Raw genomic sequence first — 27,360 nt, 5'->3', positions numbered from 1 at the left:
TCAATAGAATGATGTATGGCCACATGGTCATGTTTAATATCCAACACTTCCATGATGCACAACACACTGCAGTTTTCCCTTGGGCAATGTGTCCAATAGATCTTTTCCCCACATAAATACATTTGGTGTATAGTTTTACATGTACTGGCTTGACACGGATTACTAGCAATTCCAACCGATGAACTTTCAAAACAAATTACATTTGTATGGACTGCAGTCTCAAAATAATAGTTTTCAATTTTTGTCAATGTTGTTATTTGGGAGCTGGTTATGTACAGTATTTATTGGTCATAGTGCATTTTGTTCCTTCAGTGTGTCTGAAATTTTAGTGATTTTGTCTATACGGAATATCTAAAATAAGCTTAGTTCTGTTACCTTTTCTGTTTGGTATTTTTGAAACATTAGTGGCCGGCAATTCACATAGCAAGTGATTAAGCCTGGCTTGGTATCTAAATGGCAATTTTGTATGTATGAAAGAATAGAAATTGTTTTAAATTTAAAACCTTTGTAGAAATTTAGGTGTCCGTAACTTCCACAGGTATTGTATCTGCATTAGCCTGAAGGCCAGAAGACTGCATTTTCTAAATAGTATAAATTGAAGTCTGAAATGCATTATTTACAAAGCTGAAGTCTCCTCCCCACCTTTTTACGAGGGCCATCCAGGAAGTAGATTACGTTTCCGTCTGTGTCCGCTAGGGGCGGGGCTAGCGCGGCCATCTTGGGGTCAGAGCGTTGCGCAGCTCAGTCTGCATCTAGCCGTGCTAGTGAGAGGTTCGTGCTGTGCTCCGTTCAGATACTGTGACGGTTTGAAATGTCTGCGTTAATTGAAAATCCCGCGAGCTGCGAGGTGCGCTCAGTAATAAGGTTTCTGACTGCAAAAAACTGTAAACCGATAGAAATCTATCGGCAGCTTCGTGAAGTGTATGGGGACAACATTATCACTGAAGGTGGAGTGCGTCAGTGGGTCATAAGATTTCAAAATGGCCGAACCAATGTTCACGACGAAGATCGAAGTGGGAGACCCAGCATAGTGACCGCCGAACTTCTCGAAAAAGTCGATGCTAAAGTCTGTGAAAATCGAAATTTCACAATAACGGAACTTTCTTTGAGTTTTCCACAAATTTCGCGAAGTTTGTTGCACGAAATCATCAGCGAAAAGCTTGGTTACCACAAGTTTTGTGCAAGATGGATTCCAAAAGTCTTGACAGAGGACCACAAAAATCAGCGAATGGCTGCAGCGTTGAACTTTTTGGACGCTTACCATAAGGATGGTGACTCTTTACTCGATCGCATCGTTACTGGTGACGAAACATGGGTGAAACATGTGAACTGTGAAACGAAATTGCAATCAATGCAGTGGGGGCACACAAGTTCTCCCCAAAAACCCAAGAAATGCATGCAAACAATGTCGGCAAGGAAGATGATGGCGACTGTTTTTTGGGACAGAAAAGGTGTAATTTTGGTGGACTTCCTGGAAAGAGGCACTACAATAAACTCTCAAAGGTATTGCCAAACTCTCCAAAAACTCAGAAGAGCAATTCAAAACAAGCGCAGAGGAATGTTGAGCTCTAAGATCTTGTTGATTCACGACAACGCCCGGCCCCACACGGCAAATGTCACTCGTAAAGTTCTTGAATCTTTTAAGTGGGAGTTGTTTCCTCATCCGCCGTACAGTCCCGACCTGGCACCGAGCGACTTCCACCTATTCCCAGCAATGAAGAAGTGGCTGGCTATGCAGCGTTTTGATGACGACGCACAGCTGCAAGAAGAGGTAACGAAGTGGTTGAAGGCGCAGGCGGCTGAATTTTTCGACGAAGGAATTTCCAAGCTCGTACATCGCTACGATATAAATGCCTTAATTTGTATGGTGACTATGTAGAAAAGTAGTATTTGAGTGTGGCTTTCATCTGTATATAATAAAATTTGTTTCCTATACTTTGTTTATTTTTTTATTCCAAAACGTAATCTACTTTCTGGATAGCCCTCGTACTTCCGTGCAAGAAAATAAATGCTTTGTCAAGTAAGTAAAAGGATTCGAAGTGCTATAACGAAAAGTGTGGTAATAAAGCTGGTATAGATGATATTAGTTCATGATGTACATTTTAAAACCATGGATAAAATCCTGAAACAATTAAGATATCAGCCTCTATAATAAAAATTATACTTATATATATATATTTACTAGAAAGCCAGGCGGTCATACAAAATCAACGGTGTTCTAGATATATTATAAATTGTAATTAAAATGATTTGTGCAAAAATGTCTGCTAATTTAAACTGAATCACCCAGGGCAGGCGACGAGGACGCCCCTTTGCTTACTGCACCGCAGGGTTTCCGCCTTCTACTTGCTTAATTGCTTAAAGTAGAGTGCAGTGAAGGAAACCACTGGTGGTATATTTCTTAAGAGCTTAATAAATAAAGGTGATTTAAATAATGAAATATTAATTTACATGTCAAAGATCTTTTTGTACATAACATTTCTTGTGTAGATCTTTCCATCATTTTTAAGCTCGCCTTGCAGAGGACCATCAGTTATTTTTAATTTTACATCCGTTCTTTCACGAACTCTTGAACAGGCAACATAAAGTTGACTGTGTCCAAATGCAGGCTCAGGTAAAAAAATGCCAACATGCTTAACCTTTTAAAGGGCACGTCAATTTTTTAACCTCCGAAAAAATGCTAATTTCTCTACACCAAAAGCTATAATCGTAAGTTTCTAGTGTTTCCTTTCTATTCTAAAAGGCAACATCACCCCATGAATGCTCAATATTTTGCAGTTATGAAATTAATATACCTCGTTCTAAGGTATCATGTTTGAAGACTGATAAATTCTATTGGAGGGAAAGAAAAAATTCAAAATCTGTAAATAGTATATGACATACACATGCTGAACCTTTTATATTTACTGCATTTCAATCGAAACTGATAATTAAAAGAAGATTATGTATACGTTTTTAATACCAATATATAATGTATACCGGCGTCTCTGCTGAGGGTACGTTGCCAATAGATGGCAGCACCAGGCTTCTCCTTCTCTACTGTGTGAGATGACAGCATTTCTTTACATTATAACAGTTTATGATGTAATAATTTGTTTATGATTAACTTACAAGTTGTTTAGAATTCAGTATTATGTTCATGAAGGGATGGGGAGTTTACTGACCCTGCACTAGGACTGAATACAAGTATATTTGTTTCTTTTTATTCTTTTTTTTACTCCACTTGAGTTTCATTCGTCTGCATTTAGCTAAAATTTTAGCTTCAGCACTTCACCCTTCCCAAGAGAAAGACTCATCGAATTCAAAATTGCCGTCTGGGGTCAAAATTTTACACAATTGTAGGGGTTAAATGTGGCATGTTAACCCCGAAAAGACACCCGTTGCTTCGTGTTTTCCAGAATCCTACAATCCAATGAAAATGAAAGGGGGTGATTGATAACTGATTTGTCATTCGGGAGTTACACCTTCTTCCCTTTGTGTGGTGTGATAAGATCACACAAAGAGAAAGCTTAGTTAAAAATACGGGAAATGGAAGTGCACTTAAGGTTCATCTCTTAGTGTAATCTCAAAAACTGGTGATTTGAAAGCATGCTTTTATTCTTATCATCTTTGTTAATTTCTGATAAAAGACTAGGGAAGGCAAGAGAAATTTAGGGTTAGGTTACAAATAGTTTCAGATGCAAACCAGAATTTATCCAAAAGTTGAAAAGGAGCCTCTAGGAGGCCAAAGGGGTTGAAAATCGAAATACGAGCTTTGAGGAGTATAAAATAATAAATTTGTTTAACAGCGGTTCTTCCTGAACAAAAAGATATATTACAACCGATATTTAAAAAAATTAAAAAGTGGCCCTTACCATCCTCGATAATCTAAAGTGCGTGTGTGGCGAAGGGCGATTCTTGGTATCATAGCATGAACCATGGTTTTTTTACATATGATAATATGTAAGCGTAAAATATGACTTCAAAAATGCAACATACTTTTTCATCCGTGTCCTAGTGTTTCATTTTTTTTTTTTTTTTTAATTTTTCGGCTTTATATCTCTTTGTAATATTATACTAGTTCAGTTGCAGTATGATACGATTTACGCATGTAGTGTTGTATATGCTAATTTTTATATAAAATAATAATATTGAATTTAAATCAAGTTCAAAAGCTTTTTATCCATATTTTACATAAGTATGTTCAGCTGGCTTGCATCATCAAAGTGCATAAAAACATAAATTTTATTTTTAAAATTTTAAATTTCTATGGAAATTTTAAAAGGTTTTGTATTTAGACTTAAATAACTATATTCAAGCACCCATCTCTACAGATGTACATCAAAAGTATGCAAAATCAATTTAAAAAACAAAAATTAACAATTGGCAACTACCTGGGAAAAAATGTCTTAGAGGGGCGCCGGTAAAAAATATATACTGGCTCTCAAAATGTAGGATTACGTTCTAGATTTTTTTCAAGTTTCAATTTTGTGTTCTTAGCATCCATAAGTTAGTTATACTTCATATAAAATTTTACCACAATTTAAATTATTTTATATACCACCCCTCAAAGGGTTAAGCGTTTGGCCCTGAGACTTATTGATGGTCATAGCAAAGGCAAGTTTTACAGGAAATTGTCTACGTCTCAATTGAAACAGCAGCCGTGTGCCGTGGCAACTTCACCCCATTGGCTAGTACAGTTATGCAAGCAACCAATAAACTATGGGCGACAAACAGACACTTAAGCCGCATTTATATATATGGTGTGAAGTAACATGTTCTCCTCCGATACGGCTGGCTCCCAGGCTTAGCGAAGCACGCCGTTGGATTCTGCAGGTCTGTGGCACACATTTTGACCGTTCGCGTCTTCTTGGGACTTTAATTAGCTGAGATATTAATTAAAAACTAATTTTCCCCTACATTTTCCACTTTCTTTTTTGGGTTATCCCTATTAGAGGAATTTGGCTACGTGCCAAATTCTTCTTTCTCGAATATCTACGGAAAGGCGTTGAGTTGAAATTCGAGACACTTATCCTCAGATTCCAAAAAATTCTCCGAATCCATCGATACCGTTCTCATCATCGTACGACTTTAATCGGCCGAGATATTAATTAAAAACTCCGAGTGGCAACAATTAACTATCGGCGACACACACTTTAGCCGCTTATGTATATAAAGAAGTTTTGTGTTTTATTTTCCTTTTTTATAAGCTAGTACAAAGTTCTGACATATTCTCTATGATTGTTGATGTCTTTTCTTTCATGTATTAAAACAGGTATTTTTTGAAATCAATCAGTCAATGAAACAAAGAACACATTATGTAATTTATATATTACAGAAGGGAAAAAAGTAGTTCTTAATTAAAATTAGGTTTGTATTTTGAAAATTGTTGCTACTTTCAGGAAGTACAATTTTATGTTAGAAAATTAAAAATGGAAAAAGGACCTTTCTGAACATATGGTATCATACCTGGTATATAGAGCTAGATGTAACCGGAAGGTTTTTAATTATTGCCAGGGAAAGCTTTTATACAGTCAAAAGTCTTTAATCCGGACTCGTCAGGACTTCAGCGATTCCGGATTATCGGTTTTTCCGGATTATAGATCATCAGTTTAAATCTAGTAAGATGGCATGCAGAAATTATAAAATTAAAAATATGAAACCGTAAATTATGAAATAAAGAGCAATTATGATTTAAAGGGTATAAAAATTTACAAAAAAAAGGGGCTTAATATTTATTTGTTTACTTTATTAAACAATTCTTTCAATGCGCGCATGCGTAAAGCATACATTACACATAGTCGAAATTAGAAAATTGCAACCAGAAAACTATTTGATGTGTATTCGTGATATTTATAATGATGAGGAATTAGATTTAAATCTTATCAAAGACGGAGTACATCGAGATGAAATACTACATTTAGTAAGGAATTATAAGCTGAATAAAATAAAAACATCTGCCCTAAAGGTAAGGATAGTGCTGACAGATCAACTTCCAGTTCATTGTGTGCCGCGACATCCCCCCCTCGCAGAGCAGCGTGAAATTGATAAACAGATTTTGGAATGGTTAGAGAAACAAGGGGGTATGCCCTTGCAGCAATACCACTTTTTGTTTGATGGACATCAAAACATACTTTCGTTTTGTAGATCCTTTGGCAGCGCCAGAATCGGAAATTCTTTTTGACAAAGTTCAAGCTTACTTTTATAAAATTGCTCTAACAGTCTGCAAAAAATAATAAGCCGGATCCAATTTGAAGATTAAAGAACAGCGCAATCTGCAACATTAATTGAAATAGATAATTAGATAATTTTAGCTTAGCTTATACCATCCGTTATACATTAAACGTGCATGCGTAAAGGCATATGCTTAGGCATGCACAGAAAGTTTGTAGCTTTGAGGTCCGTATTATAGATAATTCTGGAGTATGGATGTCCGGATTAAAGACTTTTGACAGCAATTGTAGTTTTAATTTTTTGTCTTAATAAATCAGTAAATTAATAAAAAGTTGTACAGTCAAAAGTCGTTAATTCGGACACCCGTAAACCGGAATGATCTATAATCCGGACCTCAAAGCTAAAATCTTTCTGCGCATGCGCCGCATTGACGCATGCGCATAAACGTTTTACTCGTGTGCGCAAGACATTTACGAATGCGCATATGCATCTGCGCAAGTGCAGAATACGTTTTCGCGTGCGCGTTTAATGTATGACGGACGGTATAAGCTAAAATTATCTAATTATCTATTTCAGTTAATGTTGATAATTGCGTTGTTCCTTAATCTTCAAATTGGATCCGGCTTATTATTTTTTGCAGACTGTAAGAGCAATTTTCTAAAAGTAAGCTTGAACTTTCGATTATGTCAAATAGAATTTCCGATGCTGGAGCTCCCAAAGGATCTAGAAAACGAAAGTATGTTTCGATGTCCATCAAACAAAAAACGAATTGCTACAAAAAATGAATAAAAGCATATCCTTTGTTTATCTAACCGTTCCGAAATCTGTTTATCAATTTCACGCTGCTCTGCGTGGGGGGGGGGGGGGGCACGTCGCGGCGCGCAATGAACTGGAAGTTGATCTGTCAACACTATCGTTATCTTCAGGGCAGATGTTTTTATTTTAGTCGGCTTATAATTCTTTACTAAATGTAGTATTTAATTTCGATGTACTCCGTCTTTGATATGATTTAAATCAAATTCCTCGTCATTATAAATATCACGAATACAAATCACATAGTTTTCTGGTTGCAATTTTCTAATTTCGGCTATGAGTAAGGTATGCTTTACGCATCCGCGCGTTAAAAGAAATGTTTAATAAAGTAAACAAATAAATATTAGGCTTCTTTTTTGGTAAATTTGGATACCCTTTAGATCATAATTGCTCATTATTTTATAAATTACGGTTTCATATTTTTAGTTTTATAATTTCTGCATGCCATTTTACCAAATTTAAACTGATGATCTATAATCCGGAAAAGTCGATAATCCGGAATCGCCGAAGTCCCGACGAGTCCGGATTAAAGACTTTTGACTGTATTATGCTTTTTTTTTTTTTTCCTTATTCAATATGAAACACCCTGTATGTTTATTAAATGTAAATTCTAAGCTAGTCATCCAACTAGAAGTCAAACACAACAGTGTAGAAATCAAAATTAAGTAAAACAGCAACCTTTTTTGGTGTAGATTTTGAACAAAACTCTTTAGATTTCAAGGGCAATCGCATATAAATCCCTTTTCCTCAGGAGCAAAAAGAATTCTAGGGAAGGGCAACAGCGAGTTTTTTTTTTTTTTTTTGTTTTACATTAGTGTATTACAAATTATTGAGTTCCCCCAACAATATTGACAAACCTGACACATGCACATTACGATCTTTATTATGCAATGTTGAAGTTCAGGTTTCATGTTTGTTCGTGCAGCCGCTTAAACGTGAAAGGTGTTAGTGTATTGCATAATGGAGCAGAAAACTAATCTGAAATTCTGTTTTAAAATGGGTAAAACTGCTATGGAAACCTTGGAAATGCTTCGAATTGTGTATGGCAAAGAAACTTTATCTCACAAGACATTATTTCAGTGGTTCAAACTTTTCTGTGAAAGCGTGGAGATGAGCATCGCAGTGGAAGACCGTTGACGAGCACAAAGACAGCAAATGTTGAAAGAGTTAAAGTTATTGCTGCAAGATTGCCATTTGTCCATCCGAATAATGGCGAACGGATTGAATCTTCCTCGTGAAATTGTCTGAACAATATTGATGCAGGATTTGGGTAAACGGAAACTTTGTGCGACATTTGTCTCTTATTACTTAAGCGATGAACAAAAGCAGCAATGATTGGACTTCATCAATGCAGCAGATAAAGATGACACGTGTTTACAGTCAATCTTCACCTGAGATGCTGTGGTTCGCAAAACAAATATTTATTACAGAGATACGCAGAGTTACATGCGGAGAAATACAAGTAGAGAGTGAAAATGTTTACAGAGGTTATATATATAACTTAACAATAAATCATGGTTTAACAAAACATAAACAAGACACATTAAACAACCAATCAAAAAAAGACAAGGAATGGGATTAAGTTTCTGAATAATTCGGACCTGACCGAAAGCTAATGCATCGGACGTGACAGAAAGCTATTCTTTTCTTTAACCGGTAAGAATGCGATTACAAATATCTCAACAGTTCATTTTGTTTTAACTTATGACAGTTTAGGGCAGATTTATTCATTATTTGCCAGAAAGATGTTCAAAATATTAAATATTTTAGAATTCTGAACATTGTATGAGAAATTGTTTTTGTTGCTTCGTAAAAAACCTTTCACCTTTTTGAGACCAAAGCACAATTTACTCACTCTAGTAAAAAATCAGTTGATTACGTGCAAAAATATTGATCCTTATTCTTTTCTTCTGTATTTCATTTTAACATTAAATGATAAATTATACATGATTTGAAGTCTTTATTTCATATATATATATATAAGATAGGTCTTACATCTAATTACCAGTTAGCTTTACATTTTCTTTTTCAATTATTTATATATATATATATATATATATATATATATATATAGTCAATAAACAAAAAATCAGCAATTAATGAAAATACTCTTATAATCTTTGAAAATGTATATGAAAAAGTAATGAAATGCAAAGTATGGAAGCATATTTGAAAAAGAAGCAAATGGTAAAAACTGTCTCAAGAACGGTAGAGTACCTTCAGTGCTTTTTTTTTTTTTTTTTTATTATTATTTCCTTTTTTTATTTTTAGTATTGCTTTTAAGTTAATGAATTTTAAGATTTTTACAGTCTTTAAATTATTTGAAAAAACTGCATAAATGAAACAAGCAGAATGATGAGAATTTCTGGAGGACACTTAACTTTCATTTATGGGTCATAGCTTCAGATAGTATGAGTTCTAATCCAGGTGAACAGGCTGGCTATATTGGGCATTTCTGTGTTCCTCCCATGTGTAATGTGTATATGAGCCAATTTCCTGTAAAAAGTCTTCCATAAAGATAGCCCTTGTGTGTTTTAGCACAATAAACTAAACCATACTAAACTGTTTTTGCTGTACTTGCATCGGTTTGACATCATCAGATCAGATAACATATGGTTGTTCTTTAATATATATTTTATTGTTTGTCAATGTAATTAGTATAGTGTTACGAAATTTATAGGCACGGTAAGATGGCTTCCCCGCAAAGCAGTTTTGGGGTTGCCATAAAAATGGCAAGGGAAGGCAGGTTTGCCACATTTGGCAAGAAATCGCCCATTTGGCGATATACCATGGAGGAATTTCTGGAACGAGTTCTTACCGGTTTAGACTAGAATGTTCTCGAACACAAGCCGAAAGCTATATAAACCCTGCTGGTCCGCAGTCAGTCAGTGTGTCTCGTCTAGCAAGCTGTGCGGAGTCAATCGAATTGACAGCCAGGCAACAAGTGCCGAGTGCACTGAAGGAGTCTCTTAGTGTATCACAGTTAGTGCATCGTCAAGAGAGTGTGTTGAGCTCCGGGAACGATTGAACCAAAAAGTTGGGAGCTGTGCTCGTGTGTCATCGAGTGCACCGCGAGTTGTGGCATGGAGAGTCTCGAGAGTACGTGGAGTTCCGAGAACGACCAAGCAGAGTCGGGAGCTGTACTCTGGTGCTTTGCAAGAAGCTGTCTCGACCTGTTATTGCCTGACAGTGTGAAGGCTGTGTCGCTGATTGTTCCAGCATGTTTATAGTTCATCGTCAACTGTAAAATATGTTTTGGAGTTCTCCTGACAATACTGACTAATAAAGTGTGTTTCGATACTTCATCAAGTGTTGTCGTTATTTACTCCAAATCTACGAACCCTGTACGAATGTGAAGGAAGCATATAACGTAACAACTGGTGTCAGAAGGAAAAAAGAAAGTAACAATATATTTTATTGTCATTGTATATTTTATTGTCATTTTAATATATATTTTATTGTCAGTTCTCTTATTTATCTACACAACATGTGCAAACTGCAATCCTGTGTTCTTACTACTGGGTTAATTTATAATTAACTTGTATCTTTGTCATCACCAAGCTTCCAAGTTAATGTACTCTAATTTTTCTTTAATAATGCTATCTGATATAGCTTTCTTGGCCTTAGGCTGGATTTAGTGGGTATTTAATATGTTCTATAAATACCTATATTGTTTATTATATGAGATGTGAACTGTGTGTCTTATGTGCAGAGGTAGTAACTTTGGGAATTTTAATGTTAATGCTTTTGGTGTAGAGATTTTTGATTATGTAAATCAGTGTGCATTTGAAAATTAAATGTTGCTGAATTTCTTTTGTTGTAAAGAAAAGTCTATGGTATTTCTTACATTGAACATTTTTGATTTTTTAGCAAGAAGATAACCCTCTTAGTGGAGTCTTTTTAGAAGGTGAAATAGATGAAAAGGAAACAAGCCATTGTAAAGAGTCTGTTTCCTTGCCATGCTTTAAATTAGCAAAGCCAAACAGTCTTGAAGAATTTTTAAATGAAAAAGAGAAAACAGTATTAACCCTCCCAAATTCAGATAACATATCAAGGTAATGTTTTACAGTTACGCACTGCTGTTTGTTTCATGAACTTTTTAAATGTTTTATTTATTATGTATGGTTTGTTCATTAAAAAATGCTAGAAATGAGTAAAATGTGTTAAATAAGTGTCATCTATTTAAATATATCAATGAACATGTATAAAGAATCTAGCTATAAGGAAAGTGAAGAATACAAGTCATTTAAAAACAGTGTAACTGCTGATTAATATGAGCAATTATTACACAATCTGTTGTTATTTAATACTGCAATTGCAGTATTCATTATTTCTTGAGTGGTTTTTTTTTTTTCTTTTCTTTTTCAGTTTAATTCTTACCATATAAATTTTTTTTAATTGCCCTTTAGTGTTCTGATTTAAAAAATTAAATAAGACAGACTGTCACAGTAATGACTTCATGGAGTCTTTTAGTGAAAATTTATAAATTTGAAATTCTAATTTATTCCTTTCTTAGAAAAGTTACAGGAAGTTATTTATATGGCTATGCTCTTTTTTAGAGGGGATGGGGTTCTAAACTGTAAAAATTGTATCTGAAAAATATTAGGATATAAATCGTTATTGCTCATAATGAAAACACTTTTGGGAGCTACCTGAAACAGTTATATTGCTTAAGGAATTTTGCATTTTAGCATTTCTGCAAATAAAGGAGACAATGCCTTACTTAGGCTTTTTAAAAGAAATTAGCATTTCTACGGTTGAGTATTTTGAAATCTGCATTCGAAAACTGAAGTAAATATTTGTGTATCAGTTTTTGTTTCTGATCCCTCAAAGTTTTAACTGAAAATATCTTGGGTTATGTTGATGATATGAGAAGGAATTTTTTTGTTTGATATTTAGAAGTAAAAGAATTTTTGTCATTGACATTTTTCTCCAAAAGTCTTAAAAGTTTGAGTTTCATATGTTGGTTCTAAATGAATCATGTGATCAAAATTGTCTGATTCTGATAGCATACTTCAATTTATTGATTTCTTAATTGAGAACCATGAATCAGCAATGAATCATTCAAGAAACATGCAACTGTGCTTTTCTAAAAGTTTTATATTAAGTTGGTCTCTTAGCTGCCAACTGTCTAGATTGTTGTTGAATTGTATGCAGTGTAAAGTGAAAAGAAAGTGATGCTTAATGAAGGAGCTGAAAACCCAGAAATATTCTTTAGCAGGTTTAATTCTTTGAAGGGCACCGGTATATAAAATATATCAGTTTGCCAATTTTTTCACCCTTTCTGTCACACTACTCTAAAGTTGGAATTTTACCAAAAAAATTTGTAGACAATCTATTTAGGCCTAGGAGAGTATGCAGGTATAATTTTACAAAGATTGCACAGTTTCCATTTTGTGGGTGTGTCCAAAGCTAACACACTGAGTCGCACGAGCTGCGATAGGTGAGCATTGCTATGAAGCACGTATTACAGTAAAATACTTTGTCTATGATTTAAAAACTGTAGAATCTGATCTCTGTAGCAGATTTAGCATAACCCAGGGGGCACCGTGGGGAGGCCTGCTACTCTACACCCCCAAAAAAGTGGGGGGAAAAAAGAAAACTCATTGCTTCGGCAATGCTGAGGTCTCTCCGAGCCATTTACTCAACTTTAAAATGTATAAGAAAAATAATTAAAATACGATAATATTTACAATTAATTATTGACTAGAAAAAATAATTATTAAATATATATACAAATAAAAATCTACAGAAATCGAAACTAAACAAACCACGCACGATGAAAGCAAGAGAAAAAAAGGGTCTTCTTTTGCTGAAAATCAAATAGCTAAGTGAAAACAAAGCACCGGGGTCTTCAAAACTAAAAACAGAAAAGAATAAAAACAAATATAAATAAATCTGCACTCTAAGCCTCCCTCCTGTTTGAAGAAAGAGACCAGATTCTGTGACTCGCTCCCACGGGACAGATGCTACCAGTACAGTGTGTTCAGTCTGAACACTTCAACCACTGAAGGCTTCACTATACACAATATTTCAAAGATAAAAATTAAAAGTAATACAGAATAGGCAGATTAGCATACGAACAACAAAATTATATAAAGATTTTTTTTCATTGATATTCCTTAACATTTGTTTGAAAAATCAGTGTGTTTAAAAACAGAATATATCTCAATGTTAATGATTTGCTTGTGTGGTGCTGCCATCTATTATTCATAAAAGAGAATAAAAGTAACCATTAGTGTAGTTTTCATGATATTCAGTGTCTAAAGAGGGAATATTTTCGGTGTGGACACACCGACCACATTGCATCGGAATGGGTTAACCCCTTTAAAAAATGCTAATTTTTTGACACCGAAAGCTATAATCGTTAAGTTCCTAGTGTTTTCTTTTGATTCTAAATGGCAGCACCACGCTATGAATGCTCAATATTTTGCAGTTATGAAATTAATATACCTTGTTTTAAGGTATCATGTTTGAAAATTGATAAATTCTATTGGAGGGGAAGAAAAAATTCAAAATCGGCAAATATATGACTTACATATGCTGAATCTTATATATTTACTTCATTTCAGTCAGAAGTGAAAGTTAACAAAAGATTATTTATACATTTTTAAAACCAATATGTAGTATATACTGGCACTCGCACTGAGGGTACCACACCAATAGATGGCAGCGCCAGTCTTCTCTTTTTATACTCTGACATGACGAAATTTCTTTATATTATAACAGTTTATGATGTAATAATTTTTTTATGATTAATTTATAAGTTGTTTAGAATTCAATATTATGTTCATGAAGTGATGGAGAGTTTACTGACCCTGCACTAGGACTGAATACAAAAATATTAGTTTATTTTTATTCTTTGTGTAGTCCACTCGAGTTTCATTTGTCTCTATTTGGCTAAAATTTTTATTTCGGCGCTTATCCCAACAGAAGATCATCGATTTCAAAATTGCTGTCTGGGTTCAAAACTTTACACAATTGTGTGGGTTAAATGTGGCATGTTCTCTCTCCAAAAGACATGTTGCTTCATGTTTACCAAAATCCTAGAATGCAATGAAAATGAAAAGAAGTGATTGACAACTAATTTGTCATTTGGGAGTCATGGCTTCTTCCCTTTGTATGGTGTGATAAGATCACACAAAGTGAAAGCTCACTTAAAATGAAAATGCACTTATGGTCCATCTCATAGTGTAATCACAAAAACTGCTGATTTGAAAGCATGCTTTTATTTTTTAGGGGAATTCTTTTTAATTATTTGTTAATTTCAGATGAAAGACTAGGGAATGCAAGAGAAACTTGCCCTCTGGGTTAGGATACAAATAGGTTGTTTCCAAAATAAATTTTGACAGTTGGTGAAAGGAGGGAAAATATTTCTAAGGCCCGTTTTAGGTGCAAACTAAAATTTATCCAAATGTTGAAAAGGAGCCCCCATTAAGCCAAAGGGGTTGAAAACAGGAATAAGAGCTTTGAGGTGTATCAAATAATACAATACAACTGTTTAACAGCATTTCTTCCTGAACCAAAAGATATATTACAATCTATATTTACAAAAGAATAAAAAAGGGACCCTTAGAATCCTCGATAATCTAAAGTGTGTGCGCGTGGAGGGGGCGGCGATTCTTGGTATCAGCATGAAGCATGGTTTTTTTTTTTTTTTTACATATTATCTAAAGCATAAAATATAACTTAAGCATAAAAATAAAAGCATAAAAACTTAAGCATAAAAATAAAATCTAAAGCATAAAAATGCAACATAGTTTCTCAGCTGAGTCGTAGTGTTTAATTTTTCAGTTTTTTGGCTGAGTTACATCTGCTTGTCACCCAAATTGCAATACCAAGAAAGACAAGAAATATCACAACAAAATTTATTTAGTAGATAACATGTTGACCAAGTATCAAATGATTAAATTTATAGACTTCTGTGAAGTGTGGTCCTTCCAGAATCAGTAGCCAGAGTAGATGCCATTGTTGGAGATCACCGCTGCCACATGCCTCGGCATTGATTCAAAGAGACTTTGGATGTGTTCTTGGGGTACAGCAGACCAAGCAGCTTCCACACGTAGCCAAAGTTGATCTGGTGTGACAGCTTGGGATGTAATTTGGGTCAGTTGTTCAGCAACGATGTACCACATGTTTTCTATCGGCAGAAGATCCGGAGAGTGAGACAGCCAGTGAAGCAATTCAATCTGGCAATTGACGAAGAACCCTTGGACAACTGTGGTGGTGCATAATGCAGCTATTCAGCATCCTCTCTCCACGATGTCTCCAGACTCGAATCCGACCATCGTGGTGTTGCAAGAGAAACTAGAAACGTGACTCGTCAGTAAAGACTATTTCATTCCATTCTACCATCCACATCCTTCTTTCATCGCACCATTGGAGGCAGAGACATCTGTGGTTCTGCGCCAAGGGTAGACAAAGCAATGGATGTCTTGCAGACGGACAACTCTGCTGTAAATGGCGTTGAATGATACGCGCAGACACTGGATGATGCGTTACAGACTGAATGTGCTGTGCTATTATGGTTTGTGATGTGACTGAGCGATCCATCACTGCCGTGCGCACAAATGTACCTGTCATCACGTGAAGTGGTGCACTGAGGTGGATGAGATCGAACACGTCGGTCTGTCGTACCCTCCTGCATCCAGCGGTCACATATCTGCATTACAGTTGTTTGGTTTTGTCCAACACAACTACCGATTTCCCTGAAAGATAATCCACACTCTTGGTAGGCCTTTATCCTTCCTCCGTCGAACTTGGATACTTGATCAAACAATGATCGTTGTTTACTACGAGGCATAATTGATGGTGTTTTTTTTTTTTTTTGAAAAAAACCACAAGAAAAACACAATTGTCAAGCTTGAAATCATCGAAAATTCCAAGCCTTAAATAGTGCTTTGAAGTGGCCCATGTGATGTGCATCTGGGCTGAAATTCTAATCATTTTCATATCTCACCTCTGCTAATGCATGTTGTAAATTTCATGTTATTTGCATACTTCCTCCAGGGTGTTGTATTTACGGTGGCCAGCAGTGTATCTCCTTTGGACAACTACTTCATTTCCACCTGCAAAGCTGCAGGTAAAATTCATGTTGCTGAGCTGTGCTTTCACATAACGGAACATAGAACTCGAAATCCTCACTTGGAATGACAATTTACGTTAGCAGAATGCTTTTATCTCCCACGAAATTGCGCCCTGTTCAACTGCAACGTGTTATTTGGGCACACAATTTCCATTTCAAAATCTGTTTAGTTTGGTTGCTGCTTTTTTCATCTAATTAACTCATCTAATTCATTAATTAATTAGTTTAATTTTTTTTGTCTAACATTAATTTCCTAACATCTGTTTCGACATAAAAACATTCTTTCAGCTTAGTTTGGCTTCTTGCAGGAATCATTGCCATTCTAAACTGTTTCAGAAGAGCTATAATTTTATAGTGATAATTAAAGAATTGACCAATTGCTAAGAAGGTCTTAAAGCATTTTACTGCTGGATTGAAAAGATTTTCTCAATCTCTGACTTTTCTGCTTCTTTCACATTGACATTTTAGTCTCTTGCCCTGCTCGCATATGAAATAGGGAAACTTAAAGCAATTACTCTATTCTGAAACACATTATTAAAATACAATATGTAAAGATTTATTTTATACAAAGAATCGATGAAAAGACAGTTATCTGTTTTTATACCACACGAAATTTATGCAGCAACATACTAAATTCCAATCTTGTAGAAATTCGGGACTAAACAAGTTCTCTGTTGTTTTTTTTTCGTTTTCTTTATTACATGATATAGCTTTATATACAAATAATTATATTTTTTATTGATAACAATTTCTTAGTCAATGGGATCTTTATTATCTCGATCAATTGCTGGTGCATAATCAACTATTGAGTCTCATTCAACCCCTTGATCATTATTGATCCCCAGGAGGCCAGTTCGACCTCATTGTGTACACCTGTCTTAGATAGTCATCCACAAAGTCATATCTCATCTTAGCCATATAGCCTTCTTGCCATTATTTGCCATGTTCAAATAATCTTAGCCTTAAATGCTTGGATGAATAAAAGCTTTCCTAGCAACTCTGGATTTTCTCAATATAAAATTACAGGTGATTACAAAATTCCATTAGCCAGGGGCTATGAAATGTAGTGTGTCTCATTGAATATTAATGCTTTACATCACAGTCACATTCATAAATATTTTAATAACCTTAATTGGGCATTATAATGTGAGTTTGGAGTTTTTGTGAAATGGTTTCACCATGCAACATGAGAACTTCCTGAAACTCCTGGTTTTCACTTGTGAACCTTCTGAATTAACATATTTCAAGGTTGTCAGCTATGTGCTTTTTTTTATGAAATAAAATTCGAAATGGCTTATTGTAAAATAATTCTGTGTTTCCGATTCTGATAATTAATAGTTTCATTAACTTCATATGCATTTATTATCACATTTCCTTCGCATGTTTCTCTTTAGAACTGTGTGGAATGTTTTTTGGAAAGAAGATTAACTTGTTAAGGGAAAAATAAAAATTTGTCATTCATGCCTTAAACTATATTAAATAGGTAATACAAAAACATGGTAAATATTAAGTGATAAACCAACTAGCAAGGAGTACTGTGGATTGATATAACATTAGGAAATTTATAATATAGTAGTTTTGAAAATTTAGCAGAACCTTATAGAAACAGCTAGGTGATAAAAATCAATATTATTTAAAGTTATTAAACTTGCCAGGTTGGTTCTACTGTCTTGATAATAAATACATTTGCCATTTTTGGCAATGATAAAAACAATCTAAGTAAAGTTTTGTCTCATGAATTGAATTAATCTTCCTATTCAGTTCACTTTTGGAACTGGTCATATCCAATTCCTTTGCCTTTGTATTTTAAATCATAACACATATTAAATAATCTTTACTGCTGACATCTAATTTTTACTATAATACATGGTTTCATTTTATTCCTTAAGTTTTAATGAATTAAAATTGTGATTCTCCAAGTCAAATATTGATCTGTAAATCAATGGTGTAAGAGTGGCTGCAATTGATAGAGGTTTCTAATTTCATATTGACTGAGTGGTTAAAGCATTTTCATCACAATGCAAGAAAAAAAAAATTCTTTTAGTTTAACCAATCATAAGAATTTGGTAATCATTCTGTTCTTTCTATCAACTATAAAATTGCACATATAGTACATAAGTTTTAACTTTTGTGTTGTTTTTCTCCCTGCTGACAAAATTTTCTGTTTGATACACAAAGACCAGATAGGAACTCAAGGTATGCTGTAATATTTTTTGCTAGTGTGGTTTAATATACATCAATTACACAAGGAGAGCCTTGTTTGACTGATGCCTAAAAGTGCCCAATGTGGAAAAGAGAGTAATCAGGTTATTTAATTTCTTTTTACAAAGTTATTCTTAGACGTAAACTGATCAATGTCCAAATGTCCATTCCCCTCAGGGGGCTCACTTTTGTGAGTACGGGTGTGGCAATCCCGAGGTACCCTAGCCCTTCAGGGGATCATCTTCTTGATGAGACGGGTGTCACGATCCTGGAGCCCCAGTGATCTATCCTCTTTTCCGTCTCATCTCCTCTTGGCTGGTACTTTTCCCCTTCACTTCTCCCTTGTGGTTTCTCTCTATGGAGTTTGGGGCTTGTCACGAGAGACTGGAGCACCCCTTGTCTCTAGTTTTCGAGTGGTGAGAAAACTGCCCATGTGTTTGCCGTGTGTGGAGACCCGTGTCGCTGGAAAGGAGGGTCCTGGTAGTTGAGGGGCGAGGTACTGTCCCCAACACACTGCTTTGGCCACTGCTTCAGCTAAACGGGAGGCACTTTAGTCGTCCTCATGGGTGTCAATCGGCTGGTCACTAGTCCTTGTGTCAGTGGCTTGGGGTCAAGCTCTCGGGAGTACCTGCTTTCGGGAAAGCCGACTGTGGGGCTTCAGTTTGCGTATAGGTCCGGCTAGCCCTAACACAGGAATCTGTGTTCCCTTGTTGGGCTCCGTGGTGGGCAGGGCTGTCGGAACCGAATCTTATATTCTTCAATCATGGCTAACTCTCACATTTACCTTATTAAAGATTTCGAAGTAACTCCAGTTACTCAAGTCGCTCAACCTAATTCCGAAAAATCTACTGTTAAAAAACTACGTACAGATGAAAATAATCCAAATAGTAACCCCCGTTTCGTTGTTATATCTAGTCCTTCTGGCGAGCTGCAAAAGATGTCTCCATTTGTAATATATAAGTACATACATTCCTGTATTGGTGAGCCCAGAAATATAAAGCGTCTCTGCTCTGGAGACGTACTTATTGATACGAATTCAGCCACCCAGTCTGCTTCTTTACTTCAAGTAACCAAACTTGGGCAAGCGAATGTCACCGTAACAGCACATAAGACCTTGAATTACTGTCGTGGTGTAATCTCGGAAATCGACCTTCTGTGTGTTCCCGAAGAAGAGATCGCATCCGAGCTATCTAACCAAAATGTATGTGGTGCAAAGCGGATCAAGATGCGTAGAGAAGGTAAGTTGATCGATATGAAACACATGATCCTTACCTTCAACACGCCTGTTCTGCCAAAGAATATTAAGGCTGGATATCTTAATTGCCCCGTAAGACCATATATTCCGAATCCTATGCGATGCTTCCAGTGCCAGCGTTTCGGCCATTCCAAGATATCCTGTCTTGGGAACCTGAAGCGCGCTCGATGTTCGTCGGTTGGCCACGATAGCGATAATTGCACTGCTGCGGCACTGTGTATAAATTGCAAGGGTGACCATCCAGCATTTTTCCGATCATGCCCAAAATGGAAAACAGAAAAGGAAGTACAGACGTTAAAAGTCACTAGGAACATCTGGTATGCTGAAGCCAGAAAACTAGTGCAAAGCACACAGCTTCAATCAAACACGTCATATGCCAGTGCCGTAAAATCAACACGTAGCATTGCCACCCAAACCTCAATAAGTACACAGACAGCACAGAATAAAACCCATCAACCTGCAAGCAAAAAAAAAAAAAAAAAAAAAAAAAGGAAAATCCAACACACGTAGTACAAAATAAAGAAATAGTTATTCAAAGCAAACCAAAAAATGTCCCTGAAAAATCAATTAAGAAAAATAAAAGTCCCAGCAGTAGTTCTGTAGATGAAATGATTTCTGAATCGGGAGATTCAGATAGCATGGAAGTGGAAGAGGGTATGGAAGTTCCCAAACATCTGCTTCCGTGCAAAACTAAAAAGCAACACAAAACTAACAAACATCAAACATAATGGCCACCCTCTTCTCATAGAACTGTCGCGGATTCCACCGAAATTTCCCTGACATCAAAGCTATGATCAATGATTATCAGCCTGTGTGCTTGGCAGTACAGGAAACAAATCTGAAACCAGATCAACATGCAAAACTTCGGAGGTTTTCTTTCGTCAGGAAGGATTACCTTGCAGGTGAACGTGCGTGTGGAGGTGTGGGTCTCCTCACCTCACTCGACTATCCCTCAAGTTCCCTTCTTTTGATGACATCCCTCCAAGTTGTCGCTGTACAAGTCAATTTTCATATTGTAGTTTCAGTCGTTTCTCTTTATTTGCCTCCTAACGAGCGCATTGTTCAGCAAGATTTAAATGGTCTTATAGAGCAGCTGCCTGTGCCTTTCATTCTAATAGGAGATTTTAACGGCCCTAGTCCGCTCTGGGGTAGTAATGATACAAATTGCCGAGGAAGACAAATTGAGCAAATGATCGAAGATCATAGCCTTTGTCTCCTGAATAATGGGCAGGATACGTACTTCCATGAGCCTTCAAGGACTTTCCACGCTCTCGACCTTGCCATCTGTTCACCATCTCTGTTGCCATTTTGCACTTTTAGTGTGGGAAATGATCTTTATAACAGCGATCACTATCCCATTTTTATATCTTTTGCACGAAGAGGAGCAAACCCCATGTCGAGATCCCCTCGATTCATACTCGATAGGGCAGACTGGGAACTCTTCCATTGCAGAGCTCACAGATGAAATGGTAGAAGATGCGCATATCGATGATGCTGTTGAAGCTGTTACTAATACTATTATCGAGGCAGCTGTGCTTTCCATTCCTAGAACATCAGGAAAAATGCTAAAATATTCGAAACCATGATGGAATCGCGACTGTCATGAAGCACTGAAAAAACAGAAAAAGCATGGGGTATTTTTCGTAGATATCCTACTCTGCGAAACCTCATAGCATTTAAAAGAGCCAAAGCAAATGCACGAAAAGTAAGAAGGCAGAGCCAAAGGGATTCCTGGATTTCATATGTGTCATCAATAACATCCTCTACGCCTAGTAAGCGGGTTTTGGAAAGGGTTCGAAAAGCATGCGGAATATATAAAGACCACTCACTTTCCTTTGTGGAAAAAGATGGCTGAGTGATTAGCTCCATAGAAGAAATTGCGAATACTATTGGTGAGACATTTGCTGCCATTTCTTCCAGCAGAAACTATTCACCTGCATTTCTCTCTATCAAGCAACACTCTGAAATAAATCCCATCGCATTCAACTCTTCCAAATCTGAGCCTTACAATAGAGACTTTACTATGCTGGAATTAAGGAGAGCTTTGTTGCAGACACTTAGGTCTTCTCCGGGTCTTGATGGCGTGAATTACGAAATGCTAAAACATCTGTCCTATAAGTCACTGACTGCCCTCCTCGTTCTTTACAATAGGGTGTGGAAGGAGCGTATTTTCCCCAGTGCATGGAGGAAAGCTGTTGTAATTCCTATTGCTAAGCCAGGGAAAGATCCAAGGAATCCCTCGAACTATCGGCCGATTGCCCTTACGAAATGCGTATGCAAATTTTTTGAAAAGATGGTAAACAGCCGCCTAGTCTACTTCTTGGAAAAGAATGATATTATATCCCCTTATCAGAGCGGTTTTCGAAAGGGAAGAACAACTGTAGATAATATGCTCCTCTTAGAGACCTCTATTCAAAAAGCATTTGTAAGAAGAAGCCACCATGTCTCGGTATTCTTCGATATTGAGAAAGCTTATGATAAGGCATGGAGATACGGTATACTTCGCGATCTTCACGAGAGTGGCTTGCGCGGCAACCTACCAATTTTCATTCGGAATTTCTTGAACACTAGAACTTTTCAAGTAAGGATTGGCTCTGTTTTGTCGGATGTTTTTGAACAGGAAGAGGGTGTGCCTCAAGGCTGTGTGCTTAGTGTAACCCTGTTTAGTTTAAAAATAAACTCTGTACTAAAAGAACTTCCTCCCACCATTTCAGGATCTTTATATGTTGATGACTTACAAATTAGCTGTCGAGGTGCGGATATGAGACACGTAGAGAGGCAGCTCCAGATCACTTTGAACAGGATCCAGGAATGGGCAAAAAGACAAGGATTTACGCTTTCGAAACAAAAGACTGTCTGTGTGCATTTTTGTAGAAAACGAGGTCTCCATCCTGAGCCCGAATTATACCTCAATGGGTCTGTAATTCCAGTTGCACCTGAAGTAAAATTTTTAGGGGTGATGTTCGACCGAAAATTGACTTTCCTTCCTCATGTTTTAAACTTGAGAAAAAAGTGTATCAAAGTTTTAAATATTTTAAAAGTCCTGGCAAACACCTCCTGGGGTGCAGAGCGTTGCTCCATGCTTCGCATTTACAGAGCTCTAATTCACTCTAGACTGGACTATGGCTCAGTTGTTTATGGATCCGCCCGGTCATCAGTATTGTTAAAACTGGATCCTGTTCATCATCAAGCTCTACGGATCTGTTCAGGAGCTTTCAGGACTTCTCCTGTCCAGAGCCTGTATGTTGACTCTAATAAACCATCACTTTATCTGAGGCGTGAACAATTGTCCCTTTTGCAATATTTTAATATTCTATCCCAATAAGCTGTGCTTACTTGATGATGTGTGTAACGCGTTATTTGAAACACGTCCATCCTGTGTTCCAACATTTCTTTTAAGAGTTCGCCCTGTCATTGAGGAACTCTCCCTCTCTGATATGCACCCCCAAGCAGTACAGAATTTTGAAATCCCACCTTGGGAAAATGCACGGATTCAGCTTCTTGATGTTTTTAAGTATCATCTGAAGGCAAGCACTAACGAGATGATTTACAGACAACTCTTTGCTAAGCACAGGGACAAATACAGCAGTTATTTTCCAGTTTATACAGATGGATCCAAGTCAAAAGATCATGTCGGGATGGCATTTGTAATTGAAGACCACATGGAGGGCAGACGCTTGGACCATGCTTTTTCTGTCTTAACATCCAAACTAAACTGCGATATATTATAGTCTTTTGTACATCTCAAGGTTCTGCTACAAAAAGTTTATAGTTTATACAGATTCGTATAGTGCTCTTAAATCATTAGAAGCTTTTCCTAATACTCAAAATACAGTAATAGTGGATATTCTCAAATTGCATATAAACTTAATGAATCGTGGATATGAGGTCCTGTACTGCTGGGTTCCCGGGCATGTGGGAATAAAAGGGAATGAGCTGGCAGATATCACAGCAAAATGTGCTGTTGAACTGTTCAGTCGTCTAATCCTTTTGCAGACATCTGTTGTGTTGTGAAACAGAAGATCCGAAAAAAATGGCAGCAACTTTGGAATGTTCAGCTTCAAAATAAATTAAGACATATAAAACCTAGAATTGAGCACTGGGGATTAACCGAAAATCGTAAGGAGGAAGTTCTTTTGACTCGCCTCAGAATTGGTCACACTAGAGTGACACATAGCTACCTTTTAAAAGCTGAAAATGAGCCTGTTTGTTCAATTGTAATGTTTGTCTATCTGTCCGTCATATTTTAATTGAGTGTCCATGTTTTAATAATCTTCGTCAGGAACATTTTAAAAGCTGGGACTTACCTCTCGACTGTTTAATCGGAAGAGAGGCTAATTGTAATTTATTTTATTATTTAAAAGAAACTGGATTTTACTACCTAATGTAATATATTTTGAAGATTGTGTCTTGGATTTTATCGTGTGCTTTTACTTTGTTTTTATATGACTTCATCCTCTGGATTTGGTACATTTGTCCACTTGTTTTTATTTATTGTATTTTAATTTCATGATTTGTAATCATCTCATCCTGTGTCTGGCGCGTCATAACCGTCTTTGGTTTTGCTCCAAAAACCTCACTCACTCACTCCAAATGTCCATTTTATTTTTATTTCATGTTAGTTAAAAAACTTTTTCATGTTTTTAAAAAAGTAGTGTGTTGATTCTATCAAACAATTTTATAAAGAAAATCTTTGAAAGTTATATTTGATTATGGATGCTTTATGAATGTACAGATGGATACCTGTTAATGCTTTACATGGAAGATCTTCCAAATTTCTGAATCATTATTAGCTGTTGAAACAGAATTTGATACAAGTTAAAAAGAGTTTAGACGTTTATTCAGTGTCCGAATTGATGAGAAATTTTGGGAATTTCTAATATATCTGGTGACAGTTGCAGCTTAGAAGACAGTGTTACCTTTTGAAAATTTTCAGAGTATGTAAAATATGAAGATGACAGATATAAGGCTTGCTTGTCATGGAAAAGTGTACAGGGTAATTTTGAGGTAGCAGAAAAGTGTATTGAGCTGCTTTGGCCAAGATTTAAGAAGAATCCAAAGTTTCATGCGTATTACAAGGCTGTGATAGATAAACATTTACAAGAAGATATTGTTGAAGAATTGAGAGTATTTAAAAACAAAGTTTTTTTATCCCCCTCCATCAAACTGTGAGTGGAGAAAACAAAGACACTGCAAAAGTTTACATTATATTCAATGCATCATCACATGCTAAAAACAGAATGTGAATGAATGACTGTTTTTTAGACTTGGAAGTTTCATTCCATTTGAAACCTGTTTTGCTAATTTTTAAAATGATGTCAATATCTAGTTGTGGCTCTTGAACTTTCATGAATTCCAACATGGAGCTCTTACCGACATGAAGTTTGGTCACCTCTGCTATAGAAAATGAAATTTTCGCATTATGAAACTTTTGTGACGAAATGTGGATAAATGATAATAAATGAAGATAACATATTACAAAAGTTTTCCATTGCAATGACTGTGCTCTAATCAGCAATCACCTAACCAATGGTGAAATGTGTCATGTGGTTTTAAATCGGAAAACTTAGCTACAGGTAGTGAAGAAAGTGACAAAGATGTTTTTGAAAATAAAAAGTTTTTAATTGACAGTTTAGAGCTGTTATTCTCAAATTTTTGAAAGCTACTGCCCCCCCCCCTAAGAAGCAAAAAATTTTTCAATGTTTCAATGTCCCATATGTGAAAATCATGTAATTTAGGGTATGGGGGTGGTGGTTCGTGAATTATAAAAGGCAAAACTTTTTAAGTAATTTTTTTCAGTAGACTTACAGACCTGGAAGGTAATTACATTCCTTCAGTTAAAACTGAAATGACTTAAAAAAAAAAGCTCTTTCATGTTTAAAAAATTCTTAATTAAATCATTAAAAAAGAACAGCAAAAATTACACTAAAAGAGTAATATCAATGAAAATATCAAGTATGATCAGTGGGATCTGTGTGCTTGATTTTTCAGAGTCAGTTTCTGAACATTCAGTTCAATATTTTTAGAGATGAAGGCACAAGTCCTCCTTTCTAGGATTTGGAGTCCACATCACTCACAGCACTGAATTCTGACTCGACAAGATAGCAGGAAGGTAAGGCAATTAAAAAATTTTTGTCGATAGTCCATAATACTGGGTAGAGGCGACTGATGCTAATTCTAATACAAAATTTTTTGAGACAAGCACTATTCTGGAAGCTGGCTTTTGAAGTTTCTTTAGTTGAAAGTTTGAGTAGTTCCCCCTGAATCTGAACATTTGCTTTCTCAATATTCATAAAAGGGTTCATGATCCATAGAGGGACTTCCATGGACAAAATATTCTCAAAACTCTCAGAGAAGTCTTTGTGCAAAGACTTAAGGTGTTGACAGTAAACCTGTGTTTTGTTGAATGGCATTTCACTGTTCTTATGCAGATCCGACAAGATCAGAAACTGGCTGAATTCATTGCACCCAAAATTCTGCTGCCAGGAAGCGAGTTTTTTAGGAAGGCAGAAATAACAGATTTTGTTGTGATCAAATATAGCTATTCGCCTTGAAGCTGGGAATTAATTCCATTGAATTTTGTAAATAAATTGGTTATGCAAGAAACATCAATCTTAAATTGTAGCAATCTGTCTTTCAGAGCTACATTTTTCTCTTTGAGGAACTCTACCAAGGAGTCAATGATTCCAGTAGGTTCTGAAGCCTCGGTGTGTAAAAGCGAGCGATTGAATTTTTCATTGTTGTCCTTACGCAGCTGCCCGAATAATTAATCGTTGAGAGCATTACTGCAAATTTTGTTCACAGCAGAGATGACATACTGTAATGACTGATGCAAATGGTCGCTGAGGTTTTTTGCAATTAAATGCTGCCTATGAATCATGCAGTGAACAGCTAAACTACTTGGTTCCTCTTTCTTCAAAAGGGCAATGAATCCACCATGACCACCATTGCCAGAGCTCTGTTGGTGGCAAAAGACATATGTTCGCAAGAGGAATATTTTTCTCTTTAAAATAATCTTTGATAGTATTAAAAATAGATTCATTTATAGTATCTGTAATCAAGCTTTTTGCAAAAAGCATCTCTTGAGTAATTTTTCCTTCCTTCACAAATCGGACATATGCTAACAGTAAAGCCTCATTAGTACTTGGCAAGGTTGCTTCTTCAACCTGAAGAGAAAATTCGGTGAGTTTGAAAAGTTTGCACGAAGAAACTTCAACATCTTCAGCCATCTTATCAATTCGTTGTCACTTTATGTCATTGCTTAATGGGACATTTTTTATTATATTGGATCATGTAAAACTATTTCTAAAACTTCCTTGACAGCCAGCAGTATCAACTCTTCACCAGTGGTATGAGCTTTCCCTGATCTAGCAATTAATTTTGATATATTATAACAGGCTATCAAACCATCATTGCATTATTTTGATGACACTACTAGTAAGCCAGAGGCAGATTGTGATTTCAAAGAACTTGTCCCTGATGTTCGTGAAAAACATCTTTATTTTGTTTATCAGGATGAATTTTTCCCAGACGCTCCTGCAGACATAGTTTCATTGCATCATCAGATAACTGTTACAAAGTAAACATGTGAGCAGTTGCAAATTTGGCGGCAAACGAATGAATCCAAACTTCAAGTGCGTGGAACTTTATTGATATTTCTTTTCATTAAACGACTTCGTTGGCAGCATCAAAATATGATGAGGGAAATATAACTATTTCTGAAACTTATAATTCATGATCACCATAAAGAACTAATAAGCACAATTACCTAGGCGACTGACGAAATAAACAACGAAAGTTAATCGAAACTGAGGAGGCAAGAACAGAAATAAAGCAAAGGAGGAGCAACACA

General features: G+C 36.0%; 1 protein-coding gene across 7 annotated transcripts in view; it reads left to right on the top strand.

Moving 5' to 3' along the window:
* LOC118197107 (uncharacterized) overlaps positions 1–27,360 on the top strand; it is a 289,292-nt gene that overhangs the window by 20,770 nt on the left and 241,162 nt on the right. For all 7 annotated transcript variants that reach the window (XM_085809940.1, XM_085809939.1, XM_085809938.1 and 4 more), the window contains exon 4: positions 10,837–11,021. In XM_085809940.1, the coding sequence (XP_085666066.1) occupies positions 10,837–11,021 (185 nt within the window). The remainder of the gene's footprint in view (positions 1–10,836; positions 11,022–27,360) is intronic.

Source organism: Stegodyphus dumicola, chromosome X2 (genome assembly GCF_044657685.1).
Source record: "Stegodyphus dumicola isolate Sdum_Otavi_A_Nest chromosome X2, ASM4465768v1".
Lineage (NCBI taxonomy): Eukaryota > Metazoa > Arthropoda > Arachnida > Araneae > Eresidae > Stegodyphus > Stegodyphus dumicola.
This window is presented reverse-complemented; position numbering and strand designations above follow the sequence as displayed.